The 26,727-nt window shown below is 44.3% G+C and overlaps 1 protein-coding gene across 4 annotated transcripts in view; it reads right to left on the bottom strand.

Moving 5' to 3' along the window:
• Positions 1 to 26,727, bottom strand: part of septin5a (septin 5a) — a 69,361-nt gene that overhangs the window by 18,862 nt on the left and 23,772 nt on the right. The window contains exon 1 of one of the 4 annotated variants that reach the window (XM_055655190.1): positions 3,340 to 3,363. The exons of 2 other annotated variants lie outside the window; for them this stretch is intronic. In XM_055655190.1, coding sequence (XP_055511165.1) covers positions 3,340 to 3,348 — 9 coding nt within the window. In that variant the 5' untranslated portion in view covers positions 3,349 to 3,363. Of the gene's footprint in view, positions 1 to 2,793; positions 2,943 to 3,339; positions 3,364 to 26,727 lie in introns of those variants that run through there. One more of the 4 variants, XM_055655188.1, reaches the window with a different exon arrangement.

Here is a 26,727-nt window from a genome sequence, read left to right as displayed (position 1 = left end):
CTCTACCACTGTGCAATGTGCCACCCCACTAGAAAATTACTAGCAAAAGCCAACATTTATTGGAGACACAAGAGACTGCAGATGCTGTAATTTTGAGGGGATGCTGCCTGACCCGTTGACATCGTCCAGCAGCTTGTTTATTGCTAACATCTATTGCCTTAAAGCACCACTACATAAAAGCACCTTCTCAAAATGCAATAGACTCTCTGCTGATGTTGGCGGGAAGGGAATTCCAAAATGTAGAACCAAAGACAGGAAAGGAATAGTGATATATTTCCCAAGGCAGAAAATTGCGTTAAATCTAATTGTTTAAGGGATGCAATGCAGCAGTGTACTGTCCTGGATATGGGCAACACAACTCAACCACTGGTTGAAATGACAAGGCATCAACCAGCAGCGCAATAAGTAGGAATGTTAGATAAGTGAATTGCATACAATTATCAATTAAACCAGGAAACACCAGAACTTCCTTCCCCTGGTCATCTTTCTGTAAGTGATAAACATTGAGCACAGTGGAACCAACATGTGCAAATTCAGATAGGGAGCAGGAGAATGTACAGTACAGTGTCCCAGTACACCTCATATATCAGGGGTTACTTTGAGGAACTCTCACAGTGATCAAGTAGGCCATTTTGTTGCTCTGTTTGGTTATTCTGCCATTTTACACTGCACCAACTCCCTTAAACAGTAACATTTATTGTATTGATGCTACTTGATGGAGGATCCTTGTGGGTACCTCTTGGACCTGCTGCTATTTTCTGCACTGACCCACAGGAATAATAGCATCCCCCTGCAGTTTAATGTCATGCCCAAGAGAGATCTTAACAATGCATTATACAGGAACATACTAAAGTGGAAAATTCATGGCAAATTAAATTGCAGTGTTTTCGGGATTTTTTCCGGGTGCCTTGGGGAAGGATTCCCAACCAGCTGCTCTCAGAGGTTTCAATGGAGAGGATTGATATGGAGCCATTGTATTGAGCAGATTATCAGCAAATCATCAGCGCACACGAGTGACTACAAAATCCTGGCCATAGTGTCTGTTGGGCAACTCCTGTGTCCGTTATTCCATTGGGAATCTGTCTAATACGTGTTCTTTGTTGGTTGGGTGGGTAGAGCAGGTTTGAAGACTGGATAAATCATAAGGCAAAAAAAGGCACCTTGCGTGAATGGTGCAGTCAATTCCTCATTAATTAGAGGAAACCCCATCACATATTTGGAGCGGCACAGTGGTAAGCAGTACAGTTGCTGCCTTGTAGCGCCAGAGACCTGGGTTCAATCCTGACTGTCTGTACGGAGTTTGTACGTTCTCTCTGTGACAGCGTGGGGCTTCATCCCACATTCCATAGACGTGCAGGTTTGTAGAGTTAATTGGCTTCTGCAAATTTTCCTGAGTGTGTAGAATAGAACTAATGTATTGCCGGTAGCCGAAGGGCCTGTTTCTACACTGAATCTCTAAACTAACATGACAACCTTACTCCTCGTTCTTTTGCCCATTTTCATTAGCCCTCCACGCTGACCCTTTTCCTCAACCCCTACTCTGCAACCATGACCTACCAACCCGCATGTTTGTGAATGTGGGAGGAATCCAGAGAACCACAGGTGGTTACAGGGGCAATGTACAACTCCACATAGATAGCATCTGAGATCAGGTTTGAAATGGGTTGCTGGAGCTGTGAGACATCACCTAAACTAATTGTAGAATGGGTGTCTTAAGGAAACTGTGGCCAGAGTAATGAAAGAATCCCAGAGCTCTGAGCTAAGGCCAGAGGAAGACAGGATAACACTTATTAACCACAGAACACTATTGACTCTACACCCACCCATAAGTTCAACTGCAGAAGCAGAGCAAAAGATAAACTGCAAAGGAATGTCAAACCTTTCGCAGGGATCTGCAGTTTCTCACCAGTGAAACTGCGTGTTGAACACAAAGAGACCAGTTTATGGGAGGGGAAGAACAATTATTGGGAGGGGGAAGTATGTAGAGTGTCTGAAACATTGTACTGTATCCCGGATGGTCCTAATGTGAAGGAATCTTTAGTTTCACAGTATCTGTTTCAAACCCTCAAAATTATCAATGTCACAGGCTGGTGTCCCAGCAATCTCTCAGTAAGATTGTGCCGCTGAATGGAGGGATCCAGGAAATGTCAGTGAGAACAGTGTCACTGGCTTAAGGGACCATGCGATTCTCAATAACAACACCCAGTGGCACTGATTTGTGGGCAGCAGGGATCTCAGTAACAATACGTAGTATCACTGATGTAAGGGAGTCTGGATCTCAGTAACAATACCCAGTATCACTGATTTAAGGGAGTCTGGATCGCAATAATAACACCCAGCGTGTCTGATTTAAGTGGACCTGTAATCTCAGTAACAACACCGAGTGTCACTAAGGGACTTGGGATTCTCACCAACAATGCTCCAGTTGCACAACTTAAAGGTGCCTGTGGTTTTCAATAACAGAGGGTGTCACTGATTTAAGGGTGCCTGAGATTCATAGTAACAGCTTCCAATGTCACTGCATGAGTTTGAATCATAAACGGATGTCATGAACTGTCAGAGTAGCTGCAATCAAATAGAATAAATAGTGTTTTCATTCCCACTGGATGAGTCACTGGGATTGTTTTGGCAGAGAGCACCAGTGAAGCCGTTTCCAACAAACCCCCCCCCCCCCCCCCCCCCACCTTCTCTCCCTCCACCCCACCTTTCTCCTGCCAAGTTCAGCTACATTGTGAGCACCTTCCCTTTCCTCCTGTCCTGCCGCTGTGCCCTGCCCCCTCCATGTCACTGTACCTTCACCCGTGTTCGCTGACATCTTTCCGATCCACTCCGGGGAGAGAGGAGTCGCTCCACCAATCGCTTCTGGATGATGATGGTGTCCATGTCGGAGATCAGATTTCAACTGGCCCGCAGGGTGACCTCCCCCCACTCCACCCCTCCCCACCCCCACCAGCTGCAGACTCCGCCGAAACACTCCTGCACTAATTGTAAATGAACTGGTACTAGGGAAAGGCTGGACTAAGGGGAAAAAATGACCTGGAATTTCCTGTTTTATGCGTTCATCTAGAGCGGGGGTGGGGTAACAACCACAGACTTCATCCAAACAGACTTCCTCAAAATCTGTGCTCCAAAGATTTTGAAATGTGGCACGGTGACGGAATGTGGTATCCCAGCACTTATTTTTAAGTCTCCCTCATTAATCAAAAAAAAAAACTCAGGAGAAAAATCACTACCAACAATCACAATCGAGTCTCAGTGGCAGGAAATGTTTCAACAGAAATCCGACTGATTGTGGAGCAAGAGAATCTCCACAAACTCTCCCCTCCCCTTTAGCCTGACCTTTCCCATCTGCAGTACATCCCGGTAAGGTCCGATCCAGCCGGGTGATTAACCCATTCAAAACATCCCAGCCCTGCACTGTGAGATTAACTCAATCAGCAGCAGCTTATCAAAATCTCCAAGCCGCCATGGCGGAAACGTGTGTTAATGTTAACCCTTTCACCACAAATCTGTCTGTTTACAATTAGACATTGCCACAGAATGGGAGAGGAGGGTCGAAATTAAAACTCTCATCAGCTTTCAATGGAAGATTTCAATGGACCATAAAAGTACACGTCTTCATTGAAGGCCATGGAATAAATATTTAAATTTATGAATTATTATTCAAAACCCTATTATTCTCAAAATTCTTTGCATAGGTGAAAGACATCGTTTGAGGTGCCAGCAATGTTGTAATCTAGGAAAACATGGTAGCCAACTCACACACTGACAACAATGCAATAATTAACAATGAAGCAGTGGCTAGAAATCGTAAGCTCAATACCCAGGGCCCATTCCTTTGGGGTAGGAGGGAGAAATTGTCTAATTTTCAGGCCAAGGATTCCTGATTCCTGAACCTTCAGCCCAGTTTTGTAATTGCATCAAGTTTTACTACCCCAGTGCTGGCGCCATTCATGGCAGCCTCGCCAACAGCCTGTCGTATCTTCATCTTCATTTGCTGTTTTGGTCTGTGTTGGACTTATATGTTTTTAGTGTACCTTTAGTTTTTGTATTATGTCAAGTCAAGTCAAGTCAAGTTTATTTGTCACATACACATGCGAGATGTGCAGTGAAATGAAAGTGGCAATGCTCGCGGACTTTTGTGCAAAAGACAAACAACAAACCAACCAAACAAATTATAAACACAATCATAACACACATATTCTTTTACATAATAAATAATGGAAGGAAAAACGTTCAGTAGAGTTAGTCCCTGGTGAGATAGGCGTTTACAGTCCGAATTGCATCTGGGAAGAAACTCCTTCTCAACCTCTCCGTTCTCACCGCATGGCAACGGAGGCGTTTGCCTGACCGTAGCAGCTGGAACAGTCCGTTGTAGGGGTGGAAGGGGTCTCCCATGATTTTATTTGCTCTGGAGTTGCGCCTCCTGTTGTATAGTTCCTGCAGGGGGGCGAGTGAAGTTCACATAGTGCGTTCGGCCGAACGCACTACTCTCTGCAGGAACTATACAACAGGAGGTGGGGTGGGGGAAGCCTTTTTTTATCTCTTTCCTCAACGGAGATGCGACTTTTTCAACGTATCGCCAGCAGCACTGCGGCGCCAACATCGTGGAGCTGGTGGTCTCTTCGTTAGGGAACGAATGCGGGAGTGCTAAAAGCTGGAGCTTCGACCGCCCCGATCGCGGGAGCTTTGATCGCCGACTGCAGAAGGTTTGATTGTTCCGACCACGGGGGGAAAGGAGAAAAGAAGGGACAAGTTATTTGCCTTCCATCACAGTGGGGAATGCGAGGTCAGCGATAAAAACAAGATGGACTGCTGCCTGCACTGGTGAGGACCCGGAGGGAGTGCCGTGTGTGCAGAGATCTCAGTGTTTTGCGGGGACATGGCTCCATGAGGACATCCCGGAGTCTAGTGCGAGTGTGGACGGCTTTCTGACTGTTCAGGTGGACAGGGACTGCAGAGAGAGTGACAACGGTCGGTGCAACTCTGGTCACATCACGGTGAAGGAGCATGTGTGTGGCCCGGACATTGAACTGATGGCTGTGGGTCTCCGCTTATGCTGTGGCCCTGGGGATTCTCACACTGAACTGTTGGCTGTTTAAGTCTATGTTTATTTTTATTGTGGTTATGTATCTTGGTGCTTTTTTGTATGACTGTTGTCTAATCAAGTTCCTTGTATGTTTACATACTTGGCTAATAAATTAATTACAATCGCAATTAAGCATAAATGCAAAATTCACTGCCAGGACAGAACACTGAAAGTGTGTTTTCTTAACTGGAATGATTGCATCAAGGAGTAGGACTCAAGTAGATTGTCCAAATCGGGAGTGGCGGTTCAAAGATATGCGGTGGCATTTTGGGCAGTATAGTTGACAACAACACATCACTCCCCAACATGTTTAATGCATTCCATCCTCGTTTTGAACAGAAGGCCAGTGGAATGACATGGCCGCCCCAACAACCTCAGATGCACGTGTACTTATGGTCACTGTCGCAGATGTGAGATGGGCCTTCATGAGAGTGAACCCACTATCAAAGCAAAGAACAAATGTCACAGAAGGAGTAGCCCATTCAACCTCTCATACCAACTTCATTTGTCAATACCATCTGACTGATGCTTTACCCCAGTGTCACTTTCCTTCACTTGTCCCATATCCCTTGACTTCTCCAATACCAAACCATTTTTTAGTCTCTGTCTGCAACATATTCAATGACTGAGCCTCCACACCGCACAGGCAGAGATTTCTAAAGACTCGCCATGTTCGGGGTGAAGACATTTGTTCTCACTTTGCTTTTGAATATCCTTAGTCCTTATTTGGGGAGTGTGAAGAGCCATGGTTTTACATACTACAACAATCACCCCATTATATCCCATTAGAAGGTTTTACCTTACACGTTAAGACATCTAGTTGATTGGTGGGGATTGGTCAGTGCTGGACTAATCTTAGCCTCATGCAAGTCTGCATTCGCCTATTGAGGCTTGCATTTCCGGTCAGGTCCATCTTTCCTCTGCACATCCTGGTGTATCATCTCACAACTGGCACACCAATCGTGCATCAGCTGAACAATGTCCCTGCTGCTTGGTCAGTCCTCTAAATAGACTTGCCTCAGGCAGAAGCCTCTCCGTTATTTTCTGTAGCGCGCTCCATGGAAATGCTGACCAGATCTCACCATCTGTATTCCATTTAACTCAAGTATACAAGAATCTCAGCACAGTGAGTCAGCGAGAAGTGACTGAAATCGAGGATAATCGCCAGCAAGAGAGGAAGGCATTGTGCATTGGAATTGATCCTCAACAGGTTGGACAAGGGGATGGGGTTTCAGCAGAGTTTTAGAGGAGGGAAAACAGAAGCTGAAAAGGTTGGAGAGGTAAAACAGAGTTGGTAGTCGAATCAATAGCTGCCAGAGGCAGTGCGAAAACTTGGTGATGTTGAAGAAGCTGGAATTGGCAGAATGTAAATCCTCACGGAGGATTGGCACTCAGAGAAGTGGAGACTGTGAGAGGAGAGGTCTTGAGACATTTAAATTCTTGGACAAGAAAATGAAAACTGAATGTTCACAGATTAGTGGAGAGAAGTAGCTAAGACACATGCCATGTTGCGTCAGCCACCAATCATTGACTTACACCCCAGTCCTGCCCTGACCTATTTCACTCTTCCAACATGTTGCAGAATCTTGGAACGTATGCATATCAGCAAATTCAGGGGTGACAGCAAAGAGGTATCGGTAAAAGTCTTGTCCCACGAGCATGCGACTGCATGCGGCAAGCGAGACAAAACCTGACGCGGGGGCCGCAAGGAGGTCGAGTGAGTGACATGAAGTTCGAGCGAAGTCCACGGGAAGTTCGTGCGTGACGTATGGCATCGAGGCGGCTGCAGGCCGTTGCCGCGCGGAATTTTTGAACACGGTCAGTTTTTCGGAGCCCCGCGCGATGTCGGGACCAGCTCCGCACAACGCCATACGGCTCCGGCGATGGAAGTGGGACTGGCCCCGCGAGGCCGTACGGCTCAAGTGACCACGTTAGGTCGCGCTTGCCGCATGGAGTCGCATGCTCGTGGGACAGGCCCTTAAGTGTTAGGATATGGCACGGAAATTGTGAGTGAGCAAAATTACAAGGGGAGAATGAGAAGCAGGCCACGAGATCACTGAAGTAATCAACATTCCTTGGTATAATGGGGGTTTGAATAACAGAAAGGCTAAGGTATGTCTGGAGATGTCAGACAATATTCTCATTCTACACAGTCCCGCTCTCATGCAAAAAATTATGACCACTATTTCCATAATCCTAAATGAGACCTCAGTCTGAAAGGGGCTTAATGATGCACTTTGGGACAGAGCTTGTGGTCTCCAGTGCTGTTTAAGTTGGTGTTAGTTTGACCAGATAGCTACACATTCAGTTTTATGGCATTATACAAAAGATGGATGACTTGTTTTTGAAGCTAGGAGACTCCAGGTGTCTGGAATCACTCCCTAAGTGTCAAAATATTTCTCTGAAACGAAATGCATTTGTTTGAAAATTAATGAAAGGCTGCACTCACAGAGTAAGACCACCGCCTTGTTTCAGGCAAGCTTTGCGTTGGAAAGGTAGCCCGGATACATGGCAAACAAAATATCTCTGAAAGAAATTGAGGCGAATAGAAAAAATAAAAACACAATCCAAAAATCCATCAACTAAGTTGAACTTGGCAAAGGGGACAGGCCACTGTAACTGGAGCTGTCCTGAGCACCGCTGTAGCTCCAACATGAAACAATGAATTAGACTTGAGGACTTCATTTTGTGTTCATTTTTTAGGATCAGATCGGCCCAGACAAGTCTAGCATTTTATCCCCATCCCTAATATGGACTTTTTTCCACCACGCTCCTGTTTGTTCTCTCTAAACTTTTCCTACCCTGGAACCTTGCCCTGACTGTGGGTACCAGTCCACGGGGAGTTTACTGTTTGCTATTGAAGAGTGGAGGTCAATGTTAAATAGTGGCAGACATTTATTAAAGGGGGCAACACCATTCATCCTAACCTTAACCCGACCTGGCTTGTGACTTTCTGTCAGAGAGTCACTGGGTAGAGAGCAACAAACATAACATCGACGGCTTCTCTACCTCATGGTTTTAGGCTGCACAGCCAATGGTAACAAATTAATTGCCTTCACAGTTGAGGGAACAATGCATCATTGTTGTTGTTGAATAGTCTCTATCCTGCCCTATTTTGCACGTGGAGGAGATTCCTACACATTTTTGTTTCTCTTTTCATCCATTCCCAAGTGATCCCATACCAAGGTCATGTCAATGTCCCTTTTATATCACATTTTCAACTTTCTTTTGAACGGAGCAGTATAAAATTAACCCTTAAAATACAGATTTTCCTTTGAAAAGGTGTACCAATTTTATTTTAAATAATTTTGTAAGGATTTCAAAAAGTTCAGTCCAAAATGTTTGGATTTTTATACAAAAAACAAATGAGTGCGCTATAGTAGCTTCTTGAGATAGACATTTATCACAAATAGGGGAGACGTTAGGAAAATGTTTGCTTATTTTGGTTTTTGAGTAATATAATCTATGTAAGATTTTAAATTGAATTAGAGTGTGTCTTACATTAATCGAGCATTTATGCACATATAGTAAATGTTTATCCCACCTCTCTTTTGAAATGTTTATAGCTAGTTCTTGTTCCCAGTCTCTTCTAATTCCGTCGGTTGATGGTATTTCGATATTTAGAATGATGTTATATAAGTATGATATTAAATTTGCTGATTCGGCCTTTGTCTTCGTTGCTTCGTCTGAAGAAGGGTTTCGGCCCGAAACGTTGCCTATCTCCTTCGCTCCATAGATGCTGCTGCACCCGCTAAGTTTCTCCAGCATTTTTGTGTACCTTCGATTTACCAGCATCTGCAGTTCCTTCTTAAAAAACAATCTTTACCTGTGTAGCAGAATCTGCTGATCCCATGGTCCAATCCCAACCTAAAATCACCCCAATCCCTGAGCCACAATGTTAGAGGCTTCAGGTATGCCACACCTCCATAGAAAGGTGCCAAATTCATCTTTCCACCTTAACCAAACATCAAACTGGCTGCTCCACCTTAATTTGATGCCAAATTAGCTGTTCCATCTTAATGAGTTGTGAAAATAGCCGTTCCGCCTTAACTAGACAACAAACCAACTTTTGCACCTGACAAAGACACGAACTGGCTATTCCACTTTGAACAGGCTCCAAATATTTAAGTGACTTCAAGCTGGTTTACACTTCACTTCCAAACCAGCTGTGATATCTCATCCACAGCACAAGCTATTTCACAGGGATAGTTCCCAGAGGTCAAGTACCATAACCTCAACCAGCTAATGCCCCCCAAAGAGTCAACAATCCTTAAAACTCATTCATTACCATCGAACAGATCTTCCAGTGTGCCAACAGTATTAGGAACGAGTGCTGCCACTGGGACAATAAGTTCATTGGTGGATGCACATTAGTTTAAGAGACACAAAGAGATGCAGGAGACTCACAGAACCAGTGGAAACTCCATTATGAACATCTATTTTTACCAGTTAGGTGAAATGTTTCTTGTCCAGAGAATTTCAGTGATAGCGTCTTTTGGAAGGACCAAGCATTCTCTCCCATTTGATGAAAATCATAAGATCATGATAATCTGCAGAGTTCGCTTTCAATTTTGCTCTACGCTTGAGAGGCTCAGCAATCGTTCATGCCCCTGTCCCACTTAGGAAACCTGAACGGAAACCTCTGGAGACTTTGCGCCCCATCCAAGGTTTCCGTGCAGTTCCCGGAGGTTCCCGAAGGTTTTTGTCAGTCTCCCTACCTGCAACCTCCGACAACCACCTGCAACCTCCGGGAACCGCACTGAAACCTTGGATGGGGCGCAAAGTCTCCAGAGGTTTCCGTTCAGATTTCCTAAGTGGGACAGGGGCATTACTCATCCATGCCCGATTCAAACGATTTACCATTTGTTAATCTGGTATAAGTCTGTCATTTGGATTGGGGCACCCATTGGCAGAGGTGGTAGTTTTCCAAAAGGGACAGTTCATTTCGAATGCCCTTGCTATATCCATATTTTGCTGGTGGCTACGGGCAACACAGTAAAGTGCAATCAAATTGTAAACATTAAAGTGTATTTAAATCAATAGTTGTGAAAAATTAAATCCCCAAAACAGTGTAAGGAGAGCAAACGAGTGGCGTTGAAGATAAATCATATCATGCCCATTGGGCATTCGGGAGTGAAATTATCTCAAGCATTTAATTTTAGCATCACTCTGAAAATCAATGGTATTGCCAATCGACAATTGTAGTACAGATAACATAGAAATAGAACAATACGGCACAGGAACAGGCCCAATGACCCACAATTACACTGGCGGATGTGATGCCAAGATGCATTCATCTCAGCTGCCTGCACATGATTCATTTTCTTCAATTCCCTGCATATCAAAGTGCCTATCTAAAAGCCTCTCTTGCATCTACTTCTACCACCACCCCCGGCAGCCATTCCAGGCACCCACTACTCTCTGTGTAATAAAATTGCCCTACATATCTCCTTTAAACTTTACCCCATTTATCTAAAAGCTATGTCCCCTAGTCTTTGACATTTTCACTCTTGGATAAAGGTTCTGGCTGCTTAACCCTATATATGCCTCCCACGCCAATACAGTGTCCTGGGCCTGAAGCATTAACTGTGTTCCTTTTTGCAGATGCTGCCTTGCCTAATGAATATCTTCTGTATTTCTTCAGAGTTTTTCTTTCAGATTTCCAGCATCCGCAGTTGTTCGATTTCCTTTATTTGCAGTACACACCTGGTTCTCTTCAATTATTAGTGCTAATATTTTTTTGCATAAAACTGCATTCACAAACTGACAAGCAGCCAACATAAGATTGAATTGAAGACTTTATGATAAAGGAATTAATTGTTCATTCACACTGCGGTGTGAAAGTCCAAGCCTCTCATTGCTGGTGACGTTTTCTTCCATCAGCCTATCTGAACAGGAGAGAGTTCACCTCCTAGGCTGGGCCCTGATCCTAGGCAGACTGCAACTTGGGAGCTTTGTCGGGCATCCTGTTACTATAAATACAGATTATTCAGCTTCTTTGTGTAGGGCCCCTGTGTACTACTTCTGAATGAGACTTTGCCACTGCCAAACTCATGGGGCTGGAGCCAAAGAAAACATTGCCAGCTGTGAGTTCAGCGGGGAAGAGGGGGAGAAGAAAATGAGAGTGAGCAAGAGCTGTGAAAGCAAGAGGCACACGGGGAAATAGGAGAAGGAGAAAGAGGCAAAAGAAGAGCAAGGCAAAAGGTATGTAGAGAAGCAGAAGGACAATAAAGACAATGAGAGGCGTAAGAGAAAAGGTCAACTGGAAAACACAGCATTAATCATGTAGTGAGTCATACAGCCCAGAAACAGGCGTGGAGACACAAGAGACTGCAGATGCTGGAATCAAAGGTATCAAAGGTATTTTATTAGTCACATTCACATACACCCAGGTGTAGTGAAGTGAAATGCTTTTTGCCATTTTGCAGCACACAAAAAAAAAGAGAATACAGACATAACACCAATGAGAGTCTTAAACACATAGAACATCCCCCCACAATGGCTCCCACCACGGGGGAAGGCACAAAGTCCAGTCCCCAACCCCAGTTCTCCCATAGTCAGGCCTATTGAGGCCTCCACAGTTGCCTCTATGGAGGCCCGATGTTCCTGGCCGTTCTCGCTGGGTGATGTTGCTCCGGTGTCGGGAGAGTCCTCCCAGTAATCATGAGTAAAAAACTAACTACTCTATGCACTGGGTGAGGGACATGGATAGATGGCCTTTCAGGTCCCAATCTGAAACATTGATTATTCCAATGCCTCCATAGTTGCTGCTTGACTCGCTGAGTTCATCCAGCAATTTGTTTTTAATCAAGATTCCAACATTTGCAGTCTCTTGCGTTTCCAAGCCCCTTTCTGTGATGTATTTTGACTGTATGACTATTGTCACATTAACTATTTCCACATTAAAGATATGGCTTCATACAATAGCTAGGCCGCTGTTGTGTTGAAGGATACCTTGTGGAAGCAGTGTTGCTTGGCGATAAAAATCATTTTAAACAGGTCAGAGACTGAAAAGAGTTGGCAACTCAAAATTGGACATCCATGAAGTGTTGTGCACCAGTAGCTGCAGCAAAAATCTACACGATCATAACTCAACCTCAAGTCTCAGTTAATTCCCCATCCGACCATTACTATCAAGGTAGGAGGCCTAGTCTGACTCAACATTGAGGGGATTGAGTGTAGAAATGAGGAAGATAGTGGTGAAGCTGCACATGGAGCACTGTGTTCAGTTTTGATCACCCTGCAAAAGGAAAGATGCCATTGAGCTAGAAATAGAGCTGAGAAGATTTATGAAAATGGAAGAGGACAGGGTTCTTGGAGCAATGAAGGGTGTTTGGGGTTTGGGGAGGGAGGTAAGACCAAAGCCACGAGAGCAAGGCGGGATATAATGAGAATTTTAAATCAAGGTGTTCCTGACCCAGAAGAAGCACGTTAGTTGTTGCTGTTGTGTTTTCACTTCAAGGGAAATGTATTCAGCCAGTGTTGCAATCTGTCGTGAACTGGTGCCGATTTAGAACCAATTCGGCCTTATCAGTACATAACAAGTTTGAAGAAGGGATTCTGCCCGAAACATTGTCTATTTCCTTCGCTCCATAGATGCTGCTGCACCCGCTGAGTTTCTCCAGCATTTTTGTGTACCTTCGATTTTCCAGCATCTGTAGTTCCTTCTTAAACACCTAAATACATAACAAGGTAGATATGACCCCAGTCTCTCTGAACAACTTGTCAAATCCAGTGTTCCTATCAATAATAAGCATTTCGGGTCTTCAAAACAACAGTTAATTTTCTGTTAGCAAAAACCAATTTAAACCTCGTCTGTCTACAACAACACATTATCAGGTTAACGGGACAATGTTCCAACTCATCCCAGAACAAGGATTGAATCAGGGTGCATTTTCCAGTTGTTTCCACAAGAGGAGGCCACAGGATAATAGACCCTTTGATACACCCCTTCACAACATCCACTTCCTTCCCTGCTGTTCTGCATCTCCTGAGTAGCACCAGGTTTCCATGTTAGTGGCTGCCACAAGGAGACCCCATTTGTTAGATTCATCTTCCTCATTCTTCAACTAAAATGTTCCATGCACCAGCCTGCCTGATGATCACCAAATTGATTTTGTTACCCTGTTATAGGAAATGTTCACAAAATGCTGGCAGGCAGCATTCTGATCAACCTCTTCTGCATCCTCCCCAAAGAGACTTAAATAAGGCACAGCAAATACAAAAGAGTATCAAAGTCAAGGTATGTATAATGGTTCAACTTTCATGACAAAAAGAGAGAATAACATTGTTGCAGGACCCCAGCATCTTTTACGAGGGTGATAAAATTTAGGACCCAGTAAGAGGTTGTGTTTCAGCAGAAACTCAGCGGGTGCAGCAGCATCTATGGGGCGAAGGAAATAGGCAACGTTTCGGGCCGAAACCCTTCTTCAACATGGATCATTTGCCATGAGTATCTGAATAAACCAATTATTTTTAGCTGGAGCAGCAAGTCACTACTTTTCCAAGGAAAAAGGAAATCATTCAATCCATTCAGAAGAAATTATATCTTATCATATTGTAGACCACAGTATAACAATTTCCTGGGTGCCACAACAGATGAATTTTTGAGACAGAGTAACACGATTAGCACAGAGACACAAGAGACTGCGGGTGCTAGACTGTGGAGGACCACAGAGGGCCAGGCAGCATCCGCGGAGGGAAGTAGACTTTGCTTATTCATTTCCCTCCACAGATGCTGCAGGACCCACTAAATTGCCCCAGCAATTCATTATTTCAACATGATTATTATGTTGTCTTTGATGCTTCATGAATGATTTTAGCAGCTTCAGTAGATGGCTTTGGCCACAGGGTGGTGCCTGTCACCATTATCCCAGGATAGACACAAAAAGCTGGAGCAACTCAGCAGGACAGGCAGCATCTCTGGAGAGAAGTAAAGGGTGGCATTTCGGGTCGAGACCCTTCTTCAGATCTGAAGTTACTCCAACTTTTTGTGTCTATCTTCAGTTTAAACCAGCATCTGCAGTTCCTTCTTACCATTATCCCAGTGATGTTCTTCTGAGAATGGTACTGGGAAGCACATTTCTGGATTCTGTATGCAGGAATGAGATATAACACAAGGTTTAACATACTCATAGTAATTATATGCTTGAGTCGAGTGCTGCCAGATTCACAGGGAGATGCAGCTTCTCATTCCTATTCATATTAAAAAGGATTGGATGGGAAGAGATCTTGATTGGAAAATAATAATCTAAATATATGTCCTCCGTCAAACCATCTGGAAGGCATCTGCTCCTATTTTCATCAAATATACCTGAAATCCTATTTGCAGATGTCGAAGAATATATTCATCAGATTCATTCTTTATAACTACCAGAGGCAAAATAAATCTTGAAAAAAGACAAATGTAGAAACAAATACATTTATATGCACCATTTGCCCCATTGGGTCTGCTCTTCCATTCAACACAGTTTAGGCAGCATTCACTTCAATGCTTTGTTCTCTTCTACTCCTTGTATCGCTTTTGGATTAAGAAACATATCTCGATCCTTCTCGAATATATTTTATAGCTTGGAATTCTGTGGTAGAGAATTGTACAGGGTTGTCCCACCCTGTGTGAAATCTCTCCTGACCTCAGTTTGAAATGGCTTACTGCATTTCCTCAGGCTGTGGTTCCTAGTTCTGGGTCCCGAGCCCTCAGGGACATCCTCCCTGTCTCTATCTTTCTGGTCTTGTTGGAAATTTTGAGCTTTCTATGATGCACCCTCTCATTCGTCTAAACTCCAGTGAACACAGGCCTGACCAACCCAACCTCTCCGCACACCTCAGTCCTGCCAAACCCAGGACACCATGCAGCAAACCTTTGTTAAACTTCCTCCTTGGCAAAAACATATTTTCTTCGAAAAAAAGATAAAAAATGCACATAAAAGTTCGCACCAAGGCCTTGTAATCCTTGTTCCTGCTTTCAAATCCTCTTACAATGAAGGCCAATATACCATTTTCATTCCTAACTGCTTGCTGCACCTGAACATTTGCTTTCAGTGACTTGTGCACAAAGACACTCAGGTTTCAGTACTCTTTCTCTTTTCTTAATCTATTGCCATTCAAATAATAATGTATTTCTAGCCTTAGGACCAAAAGCTCACATTTATCCATATTAACAATCAGAGAGTCCCAATCCACTTTGACTCTAGGCATCCTATACACTACAATCGTTCGTTCCCAGATACCTAGGACATTTCTTCACCTCAAGAGAGACTAGACAAGTTGCGAATGTATTCTTCGGAAATTAGAAGAATGGGAGATAAATCTTATTGAAACATTTAAGATCCAAAGGGAGCATGGCAGGATAGATGTCGATATTTTCACAATTGGGAGAACTTTGATCAAGGGGACATAGTTCAAGGTAAGGGACCAATCATTTAGTTTGGTTTAGAGAAACAAGCTCTTCAGCTGACCGAGTGATCATCGATCATCAGTTCATACTAGTTATATGTTCAGACTGGTTCTATGTGGCGGCTAGCTCATTAGAAACCTTTAAAATTGAAGTAGATACATTTTTGATAGATTGTCCAAATGAGGGCCATGGGAAACGGACATGGAAGAGGAAACAGGACCTGAGGTAGATCGGCTGAGATTGTATTGAGTAGCCATCAGAGTTGAGGGGCCAGGTGGCATATTCCTATTCATAGATTGTGTTTTTATATTCTTGTGTTGTTATTTACTTGTCACTTTCAGAGTTATCCAATTTGGACAAAGTAGATCAGAATCTCTCTGATGTACGTTCCCAACTCCCAGATACACTTGTTCTTGAAGAACCTCCAACTGCCTTCTCCAACAGACTAATACCTCAATTTCTAAGTATTAATGTACACAAATTTGCACCATAACACTACCGATTCTTTTGAGTGCATGTCTTCAATTGTGCCATGACATACAATAGCTTTTTTTCTTTAGCAGGGCTTGAGATCAAGGATAACATGCTCCCACTCCCATTATATGGGTTCTGTGTTGGATAATGGGGCCAATATGTCCACTGATTCTTGCACAGATTTGGCAGTAATGCCCCTGTCCCACTTAGGAAACCTGAACGGAAACCTCTGGAAACTTTGCGCCCCACCCAAGGTTTCCGTGCGGTTCCCGGAGGTTGCAGGTGGTTGCCAGAGGTTGCAGGTAGTGGAAGCAGGTAGGGAGACTGACAAAAAACTCCGGAAACCTCCGGGAACCACACGGAAATCTTGGGTGGGGCGCAAAGTCTCCAGAGGTTTCTGTTCAGGTTTCCTAAGTGGGACAGGGGCATAAGTACCTAAAGGGGCAGGAAAATTGGTCGTTTGTGATGTGGTGCATGCCTTCCACTGCTTATGAAGGGCTTGTGTGCTCCTGATTGTTTCATGGTTCACACTGCCATGAAGGCAATGGAGGTCATGATGGTGAATGGGATATCAATCGAGGGAGCAACTGCTAACCAAATGGTGTCAGGTTGCTTCACAGTTGTTGAAGATGCATTGATCGAGAAAGCGGAGGGTGTTCTATCACACTACTGACATGCCTTCTGGATAATAGAATGGTGCAGGTATGTTAAGAATTGAATCACTTGCCACAGGATACCCAACTTGTCTAATAGCCACAGTATTTTAGTCACTGATTCAGTTCAATTCCTGGTTAATGGTGACCCCTGGGATAATGATGGTGGGTTCTTGGCAGTAGTAGCCTTTGAAATGGTAGACAGTCAGATCGTATCATGTATAAGATGGTCATAGCCTCCCAATTTTGTGCATATGGATTTTGCTTGCCACCTACAAGTCAATGAATAATTGTGCTCTTAGCATATTTAAGAAGGACTGCAAGGACAAACCTCAGAACTACAAGCCAATGAACCAAACATCAGTGGTGGGAATGTTAGTGTAAGGGATTGTGAGACAGGATCTGTCTGCATTTGGAAAGGTAAGATTGATTAGAGATCGTCATCATGGCTTTTTGTGAGGGATATCATATCTCGTCAAATTGGTTAAGATTTTTGAAGAGATGACCAAGTGGGCTGACGAGGGCAGGACGATGGAAGCTGTCCACACGGACACAGCAAGGCCTTTGACATGGGCCAGCATGGAATCCAGGGTGAGCTAGTCAGTGGGGTACAGAACTGACAGGGTGGAAGTTTTCAGAAGGGTTTAATGGAGGGCTGTTCATCAGATATCTGGCCAATGACCAGTGGTGTGCCATAGGCATTGGCGTTGGGTCCCCTGTGGCTGCCGTATATATTAACAAGTTGGAAGACAGAAGGTGGCATGTTTGGTGGGTAAATGGAACGAGCTGCCAGTGGGGCCAGCTGAGGCAGGACCTACAGTATAATAGCATTTAAAAGACATTTGGACGGATACATGGATAGGAAAGGTTTGGAGAAATATCGGCCGAATGGAAGCAAATGGGGGTCTTGGTCAGCATGGACAAATTGGGCCAAAGAGCCTATTTCCGTGCTGCAAGACTTTATAAGTCTATGACAATGTCATCAGGATATTTATGGATCGGGACATAGAGGAAGAATGCTGTTCATTCTTCCATGTGCAGTCATATGCGCAGAAACAAGATGAGGAGAGAATTCAGAGGGCTGAAGAAAAGCTGGTTAGAGGTTGCAGAAAGGAAGTAAGCAAAGGGACTTCAGTCTTCATCCACCAAAACTAGGCTCATCCAGACTCTCTCCATGTGAGTAATTGAAGCAACATATGAAAACAATAACGCGGACCAGTGGGACCCTGGATCTACTCTACAAGTCGAGTTGAATCAACATTAGTCTCTGCTGCAGGTCATTCACTGTGACCTTCAGTAGCAGCCTGACAACATTTATCATTCAGGTTCACCAATAAACCCTGTAAAAGACTGTCATTTTCTGATCAGGTAAGTAACCTGTTTTACTGAATTCAATTTTACTGACTTAATTTGTAAATACCACCCCCATCTCCCCGATCTGCTGCAGTAACTACTGCAATATATTACTTCAGAGTGTTCATCTCCAAGGAAACATCTGATGAAACGAACTGTGCAACCCAGTTAATGTCATAAAAGCGACCAAGGGTTTCACAAATTAAAGCATTCATAAATTTGACACGAGAGGAGCCAGAACACAGGTGTAAACCCTAGTCAGAAATGTAGGTTTGAACAATTGTCTAAATGGAGGGCCGAGATTAGTGAGCTTTTGAAATGGATCCAGTGCCTTGGAAGTTGGCATCAAAAAGCATGACTGCCAATGGTGGGACAATAACAGCCTAGGCAGACAGAACACAAGTGTCTGGCTTTTTACTGCTTTTGCCTGGAAAAGGTATTGAACAAAAGTAGGGGGAGAGAGATTAAAATCATATTGACTGAATGGTTAATAGAAGGTAAATGGTGATATCTCAGCCCCAAGTTCGATGTTCAGACACCTGCTTCTGATGCCTGCATATACCTGGTTACATCAGCCAATTAATGACGCAGGACTAGATCCCTTCTGATCTTGCAACAGGAAAGAGCAATGAAGAAAGATGGTATATTACATGACTTACCCCATAGCACTTTACAACCAGAGAGACTTCTGAAGCATATATCTGTTCAACCAACGAGCTGTAATGGGTAGATCATTTGTTTTTTTCTGTTGCTGAGTCAGCAGGGAATCAGGCATCGACCAACAAACCCACAGCAACCACCAAGCACACAAATTCAATTTTCTTCTCCCCACCTTCCCGGCAAGTCGCGCCAGATTCTGTCACTCACTTGCACACTGGGGACAATTTTCAGTGGTCCATTCATCTACCAACCCACATGTCATTTAGATGTGGGAGGAAATTGGAGGACACCTACCTGGCAAAGGAGCTGTGAGGTAACAGTACTACTCTCTTCCCCACCATTTTGCTCCTTGGTTAGGGACAAATATTGGACAAATATTGGCCTTAAGGCTAGGAGGCCAGGAGGGTCCATTGCTCTTCTTCCATTCGTGTTATGGATTATTTTGGTTTGATAAGAGGGGTCGACAAGACCTGAGTTAAAGAGTCATCCAAAAGACGTCCTCTGACAACACAGCACTGCAAAGGAGCAGTAATTTGTGTTTGTCTCAAAATATGTCTTGAACCCAAAACATGTCTAACTCAGAGAAAACTGCAGTGCCATCCAAGTCAAAGCTGGAAAATGAATTATACAGCTAGACATTTAGATGCCTCAGGTTAGACCGATACATATCTAACATACCAGATACTCCCAGAAACCACAAGCAAAATAATTTGTCTTTGCAATGGAAATGTCATTAAAATTTGTTCAATTGGTGGAAGAGATGAGGGATTTTCTGTGGAAACCATTTATTGGAAAGTCTATGTCTAATTGGTTCCAAGATATGAAGATATTAGAGGTTCCAGCAGTGATTCCATCCAAGTGGGCATTAAACAAGTTTGATCAGGACTTGACTCCAAGTGCCTTTTATTTTCAACCAATGTCTAAGGTCAAGCGCAAAAGGGATTTTGCTTTCTATGTAAATGTTCATTGTTAAAACTGCAGCACCATGTGCAAGAGAAGTTAGTTCAAAATGGGATTGCACCTGTTTTTGTTAAATGACAGTATCATTGTGTTGAGTGGCAATGGCAAATCAATTCTCCATAAAAGGAATTGCAAAATTGGACAAAACATGTCTGTAACGATGTTGACGTTATACATCCAGAAACGATCATTAATATTGGGTTACACAAAAATGCTGCTGCACCCGCTGAGTTTCTCCAGCATTTTTGTGTACCTTCGATTTTCCAGCATCTGCAGTTCCTTCTTGAACACATTAACATTGGGTTTGTGTGGCTACAAATACAACTCAACACTGCTGCCAACAAAGTGCAGCAACCACAGATGCTTACCAGGGTTGTCCATGACACCCAAACAACCTTGGCACACACCATGGCTGCTAGACAGGAGAACGGGCCTGCAGGGAAGAGAGAACATGTTCCACATTTCATTCAAGGGACATGGAAGTCTTGGGTAATGTGATGCATGTCTGGAGCTATGCCCTGTATACCAAAGAGCCAGAACATCACAAGGACTGACAAAGGGAAAGCCTGGCAGGAAATGACTCCGATAGTCTCCTGCGGGAGTGAAGATCCCTGCTCAATCGAGGAAGACACAAGTCATTTTCTTGTCATCAAAGGAACTATCAGGGTGAGCTTCTCTCTCGCTTGCTCTCTCTCCCTCTCTATCTCTCTCTGTCACACACACACACACCACCTTCTTGTATACTAACCTACGCCCCATAATTGCCATTTTAACCCCTTAAACATCCACACAGAGAACAAACTTCCAAAAGTTGGAAATTCATATCCCTTAGAGTGCAGGAAAAGTTCACACTGACAAGGCAGCTGCCGACATTTCTAGTATGATTTTTAGTATCATGCATTTCAGGTCAAATAATACAAAGTCATTAGCTTGAGAGGGATACTTTTCAAATAAAATGTATTACTTCATAGTAAGAAGCAGGTGAGCATGAAATATTTTGACTGATTCTGTAACTGCGATGCAATTCTAGCAAGGATTTGTCTGAACTCCAATGTGAGGTTAATTCTTCCCTTGAGAATCCTCTCCCATGCTCAGCCTGCTCTTATTATACTTGTACTGACAACCTCAGAAGGAGAAATACAACGAGGCTTAAGAATATGACCAAAGACACATGGTGCGATCAAGTACCTGCTCCATCTTATCCTATTTGATGCAGGGCTGAAAGTGATGGGAATGGATGAGACAGATTTAGTCAGTTGTACGAAAAAGTCCTCTTCCTGATCACTGAGCAAAACATCTGGGCTTTGAGCAATGTGTTCCATTGGCAGGGGTCAAAAGAATGAGAGCCTGAGAGAGAGAGAGAGAGAGAGAGAGAGAGAGAGAGAGAGAGAGAGAGAGAGAGAGAGAGAGAGAGAGAGAGAGAGAGAGAGAGAGGAGAGAGAGAGAGAGAGAGAGAGAGAGAGAGAGAGAGAGAGAGAGAGAGAGAGAGAGAGAGAGAGAGAGAGAGAGAGAGAGAGAGAGAGAGAGAGGAGAGAGAGAGAGAGAGAGAGAGAGAGAGAGAGAGAGAGAGAGAGAGAGAGAGAGAGAGAGAGAGAGAGAGAGAAGAGAGAGAGAAGAGAGAGAGAGAGAGAGAGAGAGAGAGAGAGAGAGAGAGAGAGAAAAAAAAATATTGCCACAAGATGGATCTTGCACAGAATATCACATGTCAGCAATTATAAACATAGAAAAATGCTCCTTCACTGGTCTTCGGATATTTGGCACAATCTCATAACTAGGAATGAGCTCTTCACTGATGGACACATCTTTGCTTTCTGACCCGAGCTCTGACATTCCCTAAGTAGCCAGACTTGGCCCAATTGACACCTCAAGTAATGGGGTGCCATCAGTTGTAGTACAGGGGAAAGCTTTGATCAGAGGCTTTAGCAGTTACATTATAGAAAAAAGAATGCTTCCTATTACATGCAACACCCTGTGGATTTGGAAAGTGTTTGAGCAGCCATCTGCCAGTTCCTAGGCTTCTCCATCAACTCATATGGCATTTATTTAAAAAAAAACAGGAAAAGCAAGATCGTGATTTAGTGGGGTTTTTTTCTTATGGAGATTTTTCCACATTGGTCATTGTGTGAAGCTTTGACCCTCCTATTAGGTTGGAATGGGAAGAAACCTACATTACGTGAATAATGGTATCATTAAACATGCCTGATTTTGTGAATAGGCCAGGCCTACTAACATGGCTTACAACCGGAAATCTTCAATCCAATTTTACAACCGGTACAATTTCATTCAGAAGAAATTACTGCAGTTAAAATAGATTTTAGAACACATAACACTTAAAAACAGTGCTCACTTCATATCTTTATTGCCAACACATTATTCTAGCAGAAGATGTAGTGACGGGAACCGCCCAGTCGAGACCAAACACACACAGCTGAAGTCAACAAGAAAGCAAAAATACACACGGACATGCACTAATGCACATATGTGTGGTGTTAGTAGTGTGGGGCGGTGTGGGGGGAGGGGAGGAGGGGAGTGGGGATTACTAAATAGGGGCAGAAGCAATCACTCACTCATTCTGTGGGCTTATAATGATGAAGCTGGTAAAGACTGCAACATCTATCCATTTGCTGTCCTGCATCGATCAAATGGGGTCCTTGAACCTTTTTATATATTTTTCTTCAATGGGTCTTCCTTGAAATAATTTAAATGTGTGTAAAAATACACCTACCAGAGCAACTATTGGACGACCAGCCCTTTTATATTTAAACCTGTCACCCTTGGTACATCAACATTTCAACATGAACAATTTGTCTGGACAAATTTTCTGAATCCCTTTCGAAAAAGCAATCAGTCACTTCAAAGTCATTTCTTTTCCAAGGAAAACATGTTCAATCTTTCCACACAACTTAATTTCCCGACATCTGGAATCATCTCCTTGACTCCCTTTGTACTTATTCAAAGGTCATTTTAGGTTCATCACAATCAGAACCACATATATTCCCTCAGACGGTGCCTAATAATGTCTTGCACGCTGCATTCCTGGGGGTTTACTATCAATTCTCAAAACATGAGAGCAAACTTATGAACTCACTTGTCTCACCGCAATTCTGCTCTGAATACCCTTCCATGTTCTTGCTCCGACCAAGGTTGCTTTCCACCCACCCCGCCTGAATCTTGTTATTAATGGAAACGGTGGCATCCTTCACAACATACACACAAAAGGTTCTTTCATTTACTTTCTGAAGTCGTTCTATTGCCCTTTAGAATGCAGAGTTCATTTATTTTGTCTTGGGTGACAGCCATCTTTCAACAAACACCCTTTTATTTCCATGTGGATTATGGGATCCTTCTGTGCAGAGCAAGGCTATCTGTGCTGAGTTACCTGAGCATTCATAGTTTCATCACTGCCGCATGGTTGTGAGCAGGAAGTCAGAGCTGAGGTGAGAATACATTGGACCATCAACCCAACACATTTCACTCTCTCACTGTACATTGCATCAAACAAGGTCCCCCTCCCCACTTGCATCCCCACACACCCCATAAAGAAATCCCCAACCCCAGCAAACATAAACACCATGTCACCCCTTACATATCCATTGAATCCTGCAATATAACACTACCTTAAGGGCCTGTCCCATGGGCATGCGAATGCATGCGGCAAGCGCAACCAAACCGGAAGCAGGGGCCGCGCGGAGGTCGAGTGAGTGACGTGAAGCTCGAGCGAAGTCCGCGGGAGGTTCACACGTGACGTACGGCATCGAGACGCTGCGCACGCCCGTCGAGGCGGCTGCGGGCCGGCAAGCCGTTGCCGCGCGGAATTTTTGAACACGGCCAGTTTTTCGGAGCCCCGCGCGATGTCGGGACCAGCTCAATGTTGGGACCAGCACAACTCCATACGGCTCCGGCAATCGAAGTGGGACCGGCCCCGCGAGGCCGTGCGGCTCAAGCGACCACGTTAGGTCGCGCTCGCCGCACACACTTGCCCTACCAAGTCTCTGACTCACAATGGTACCCAACATCACAGAAACTGCACCATCCTCTTCACCAATATTAAAACAGCGCACATACACTGAACACCCTCCCCAATTCCCGCACACGATATATCACCTTCCTGATGTACCCTGCACAAACTACCTTGCATTGCATTGGCAACCCACTCTATGCACATTTCCTCTCACAAACTGTACCACACTCCACATCTCCCTCCATCAATCCACACCACTCCTGGTCTGTATCAACTATATTCTACCACCCTCAAGCCATATCAACCTAAGCCATGTGTTACTCTCCTACAGACATCATATCGCATACTTTATGTGCCAACGTGCTCCGTCATTCTATCACACATACCATATCACCCAATCTCTGACTACACCCAGTCCTTCATCCACATTCACACTGCATTAGACAACCTTGAATCTACTACCTCACCCTTACTCCTCTTGCACAAGCACGTTCAAGAGATGCAGAAACACTGGACAGAACACATACGTATCACCTGATGTGCCAGGAATCTCAGTGTGAGAGCAGAGCGTTGGAGAAAGGATGAATCCCCTTCATTGCTTTCACCTGACAAGACTAACACTTGAGTTCAAGTTCAAGTTCAAGTTCAAGTGAGTTTATTGTCATGTGTCCCTGATAGGACAATTAAATTCTTGCTTTGCTTCAGCACACAGAACATAGTAGGCATTAACTACAAAACAGATCAATGTGTCCATAATACTATAATATAAATAAATACACACATGAATAAATAAAATGATAAAGTGCAAATAACAGATAATGGGTTATTAATAATCAGAGTTTTGTTCCGAGCCAGGTTTAATAGCCTGATGGCTGTGGGGAAGTAGTTATTCCTGAACCTGGTTGTTGCAGTCTTCAGGCTCCTGTACCTTCTACCTGAAGGTAGCAGGGAGATGAGTGTGTGGCCAGGATGGTGTGGGTCTTTGATGATACTGCCAGCCTTTTTGAGGCAGCGACTACGATAAATCCCCTCGATGGAAGGAAGGTCAGAGCCGATGATGGACTGGGCAGTGTTTACTATTTTTTGTAGTCTTTTCCTCTCCAGGGCGCTCAAATTGCCGGACCAAGCCACGATGCAACCGGTCAGCATGCTCTCTACTGTGCACCTGTAAAAGTTAGAGATAGTCCTCCTTGACAATCCGTAATCTTCTCAGGAAGTAGAGGCGCTGATGAGCTTTCTTGAGGATTGCATTACTGTTGTCGGACCAGGAAATGCTTTTCAGGCAGCCAAGCTCAAAGACTTCAACCCATCGTCTTTAAGTGTGTTTCTGCCAATCTGTGATCACAGTTCCCATCGTTCTCCTTTGTTGACCCCTGCTGACAAATAAACACTTCATCTGCTGCAAACGGAGCTCTCTGCTCCCTTCCCCTTTGAAAGCTGGATTTAAAGTTCCTGTGAGCCCTTTTGTTCAGGCGGCAAGTCTAAGTGCTGGGTGCGGGCTAAAGCCCTTGCAACTGCCACTGAGGCTGCTGGCCACTACTGGCGCTGGTCTCCGGTGCCAGAGGACACCACCATCAGAGCTTGGCAGCTGCCAGGGCTACCAGCAGCCAAGATTCCCCCACTGCTGATCAGCTGATCCCCACCGCTGATTGGACTGGGATAACCACAGGCTGCAATAATATTTAGAGAAGTGTGTCAATTCCAGCCAGCCGGAGTGGGGCAGACACTGGCTCTTTCTTAAGGCTGCCAAACCTTCAGTTATCACGTGTCTGAATGTTGGTACGGGATCATACACCACAGGCGCAGGGAGGCCTTTCGGCCCATTGTGATCCTGCCATCCCTTTGAAAGTGCTATCCACAAGGTTCACAATATTTTTCTAATTTTTTGTTAACTGGGATCCAATATCTTTTTGAAAATCGGTGAAGCTGCTTTCTCCACCATTTCAGGAGGCACATTCCTGCTTTTAAAAAAAAGAGCTGTATGTTTTATAAATTTTCTTCTCTCTGCTCTTTCTGCCAATGTGAGGGAGGAATGATTTAATGGGAACATGAGGGGTAACATTTTTACCCAAAGGGTGGTATATGGAACAAGCTGCCGGAGGAGGTAGTTGAGGCAAGTATTATCGTAAAACATTTAAGAGACAGTTGGACAGGTACATTTGTATAGGTTTAGAGGGACATGGGCTAAGTGTGGGCAGGAGGGACTAGTGTAGATGGGTCATGTTGGTTGGCTTGAGCAAGGTGGGCCAAAGGGCCTGTTTCCAGGGGTGTAAATGCCCCTGTCCCACTTAGGAAACCTGAACGGAAACCTCTGGAGACTTTGCGCCCCACCCACGGTTTCCGTGCGGTTCCCGGAGGTTTTTGTCAGTCTCCCTACCTGCTTCAACTACCTGCAACCTCCGGCAACCACCTGCAACCTCCGGGAACCGCACGGAAACCTTGGGTGGGGCGCAAAGTCTCCAGAGGTTCCGTTCAGGTTTCCTAAGTGGGACAGGGGCATATCTCTGTGACTCTATGACAATCATCACTAGGCCAACATCCCCAGTATTGAGATGCTAATCACATGCAGTCAGCTCTGTGAGGCAGGTCGCTCACATGCCCCACACCAGACTCCTCAAACAGACACCATATTCGAGCTCTGTTATGGGATGAGGTTACCTGATAAACAGGAGACGAGGGTGAAGAATTTGCTCAAAGCCTCTTTTAAAAAAGTATAATATCCTAACTGTCGTTTGGAAGTTCCTGGCCCATGTTCCCCAAAATGGAGATGGAGAGTATTTCATGTCAATAATGAAGTTAGAGCAAAATTAGGCCATGTGGTCCATCAAGTCGACTCCGTCATTCAATCACGATGAATCTATCTTCTGCTCTCAACACTCTTCTCCTGCTGCCTCCCCATAACCCCTGACACCCACACTAATTAAGAATTTATCAATCTCCACCTTAAAAATATGCATTAATTTGAGCTCTACAGCCTTCTGTTGCAATGAATTCCACAGATTCACCATCGTCTGACTAAAGAAATTCCACCTCCTCTCCTTTCTAAAGGTAGGTTCTTTTATTCTGAGGCTATGGCCTTTGGTCCTAGACTCTCCCACTAGTGGAAACATCTACTCCACATCCACACTATCCAGGCCTTTCACTATTCGGTAAGTTTGAAGCTACCTTCAAGCTTCTGGCC

Source organism: Leucoraja erinacea, chromosome 25 (genome assembly GCF_028641065.1).
Source record: "Leucoraja erinacea ecotype New England chromosome 25, Leri_hhj_1, whole genome shotgun sequence".
NCBI classification, from domain to species: Eukaryota; Metazoa; Chordata; class Chondrichthyes; order Rajiformes; family Rajidae; genus Leucoraja; species Leucoraja erinaceus.
Note: the sequence above shows the minus strand (reverse complement) of the source record. Positions and strands in the feature narration are given on the sequence as shown.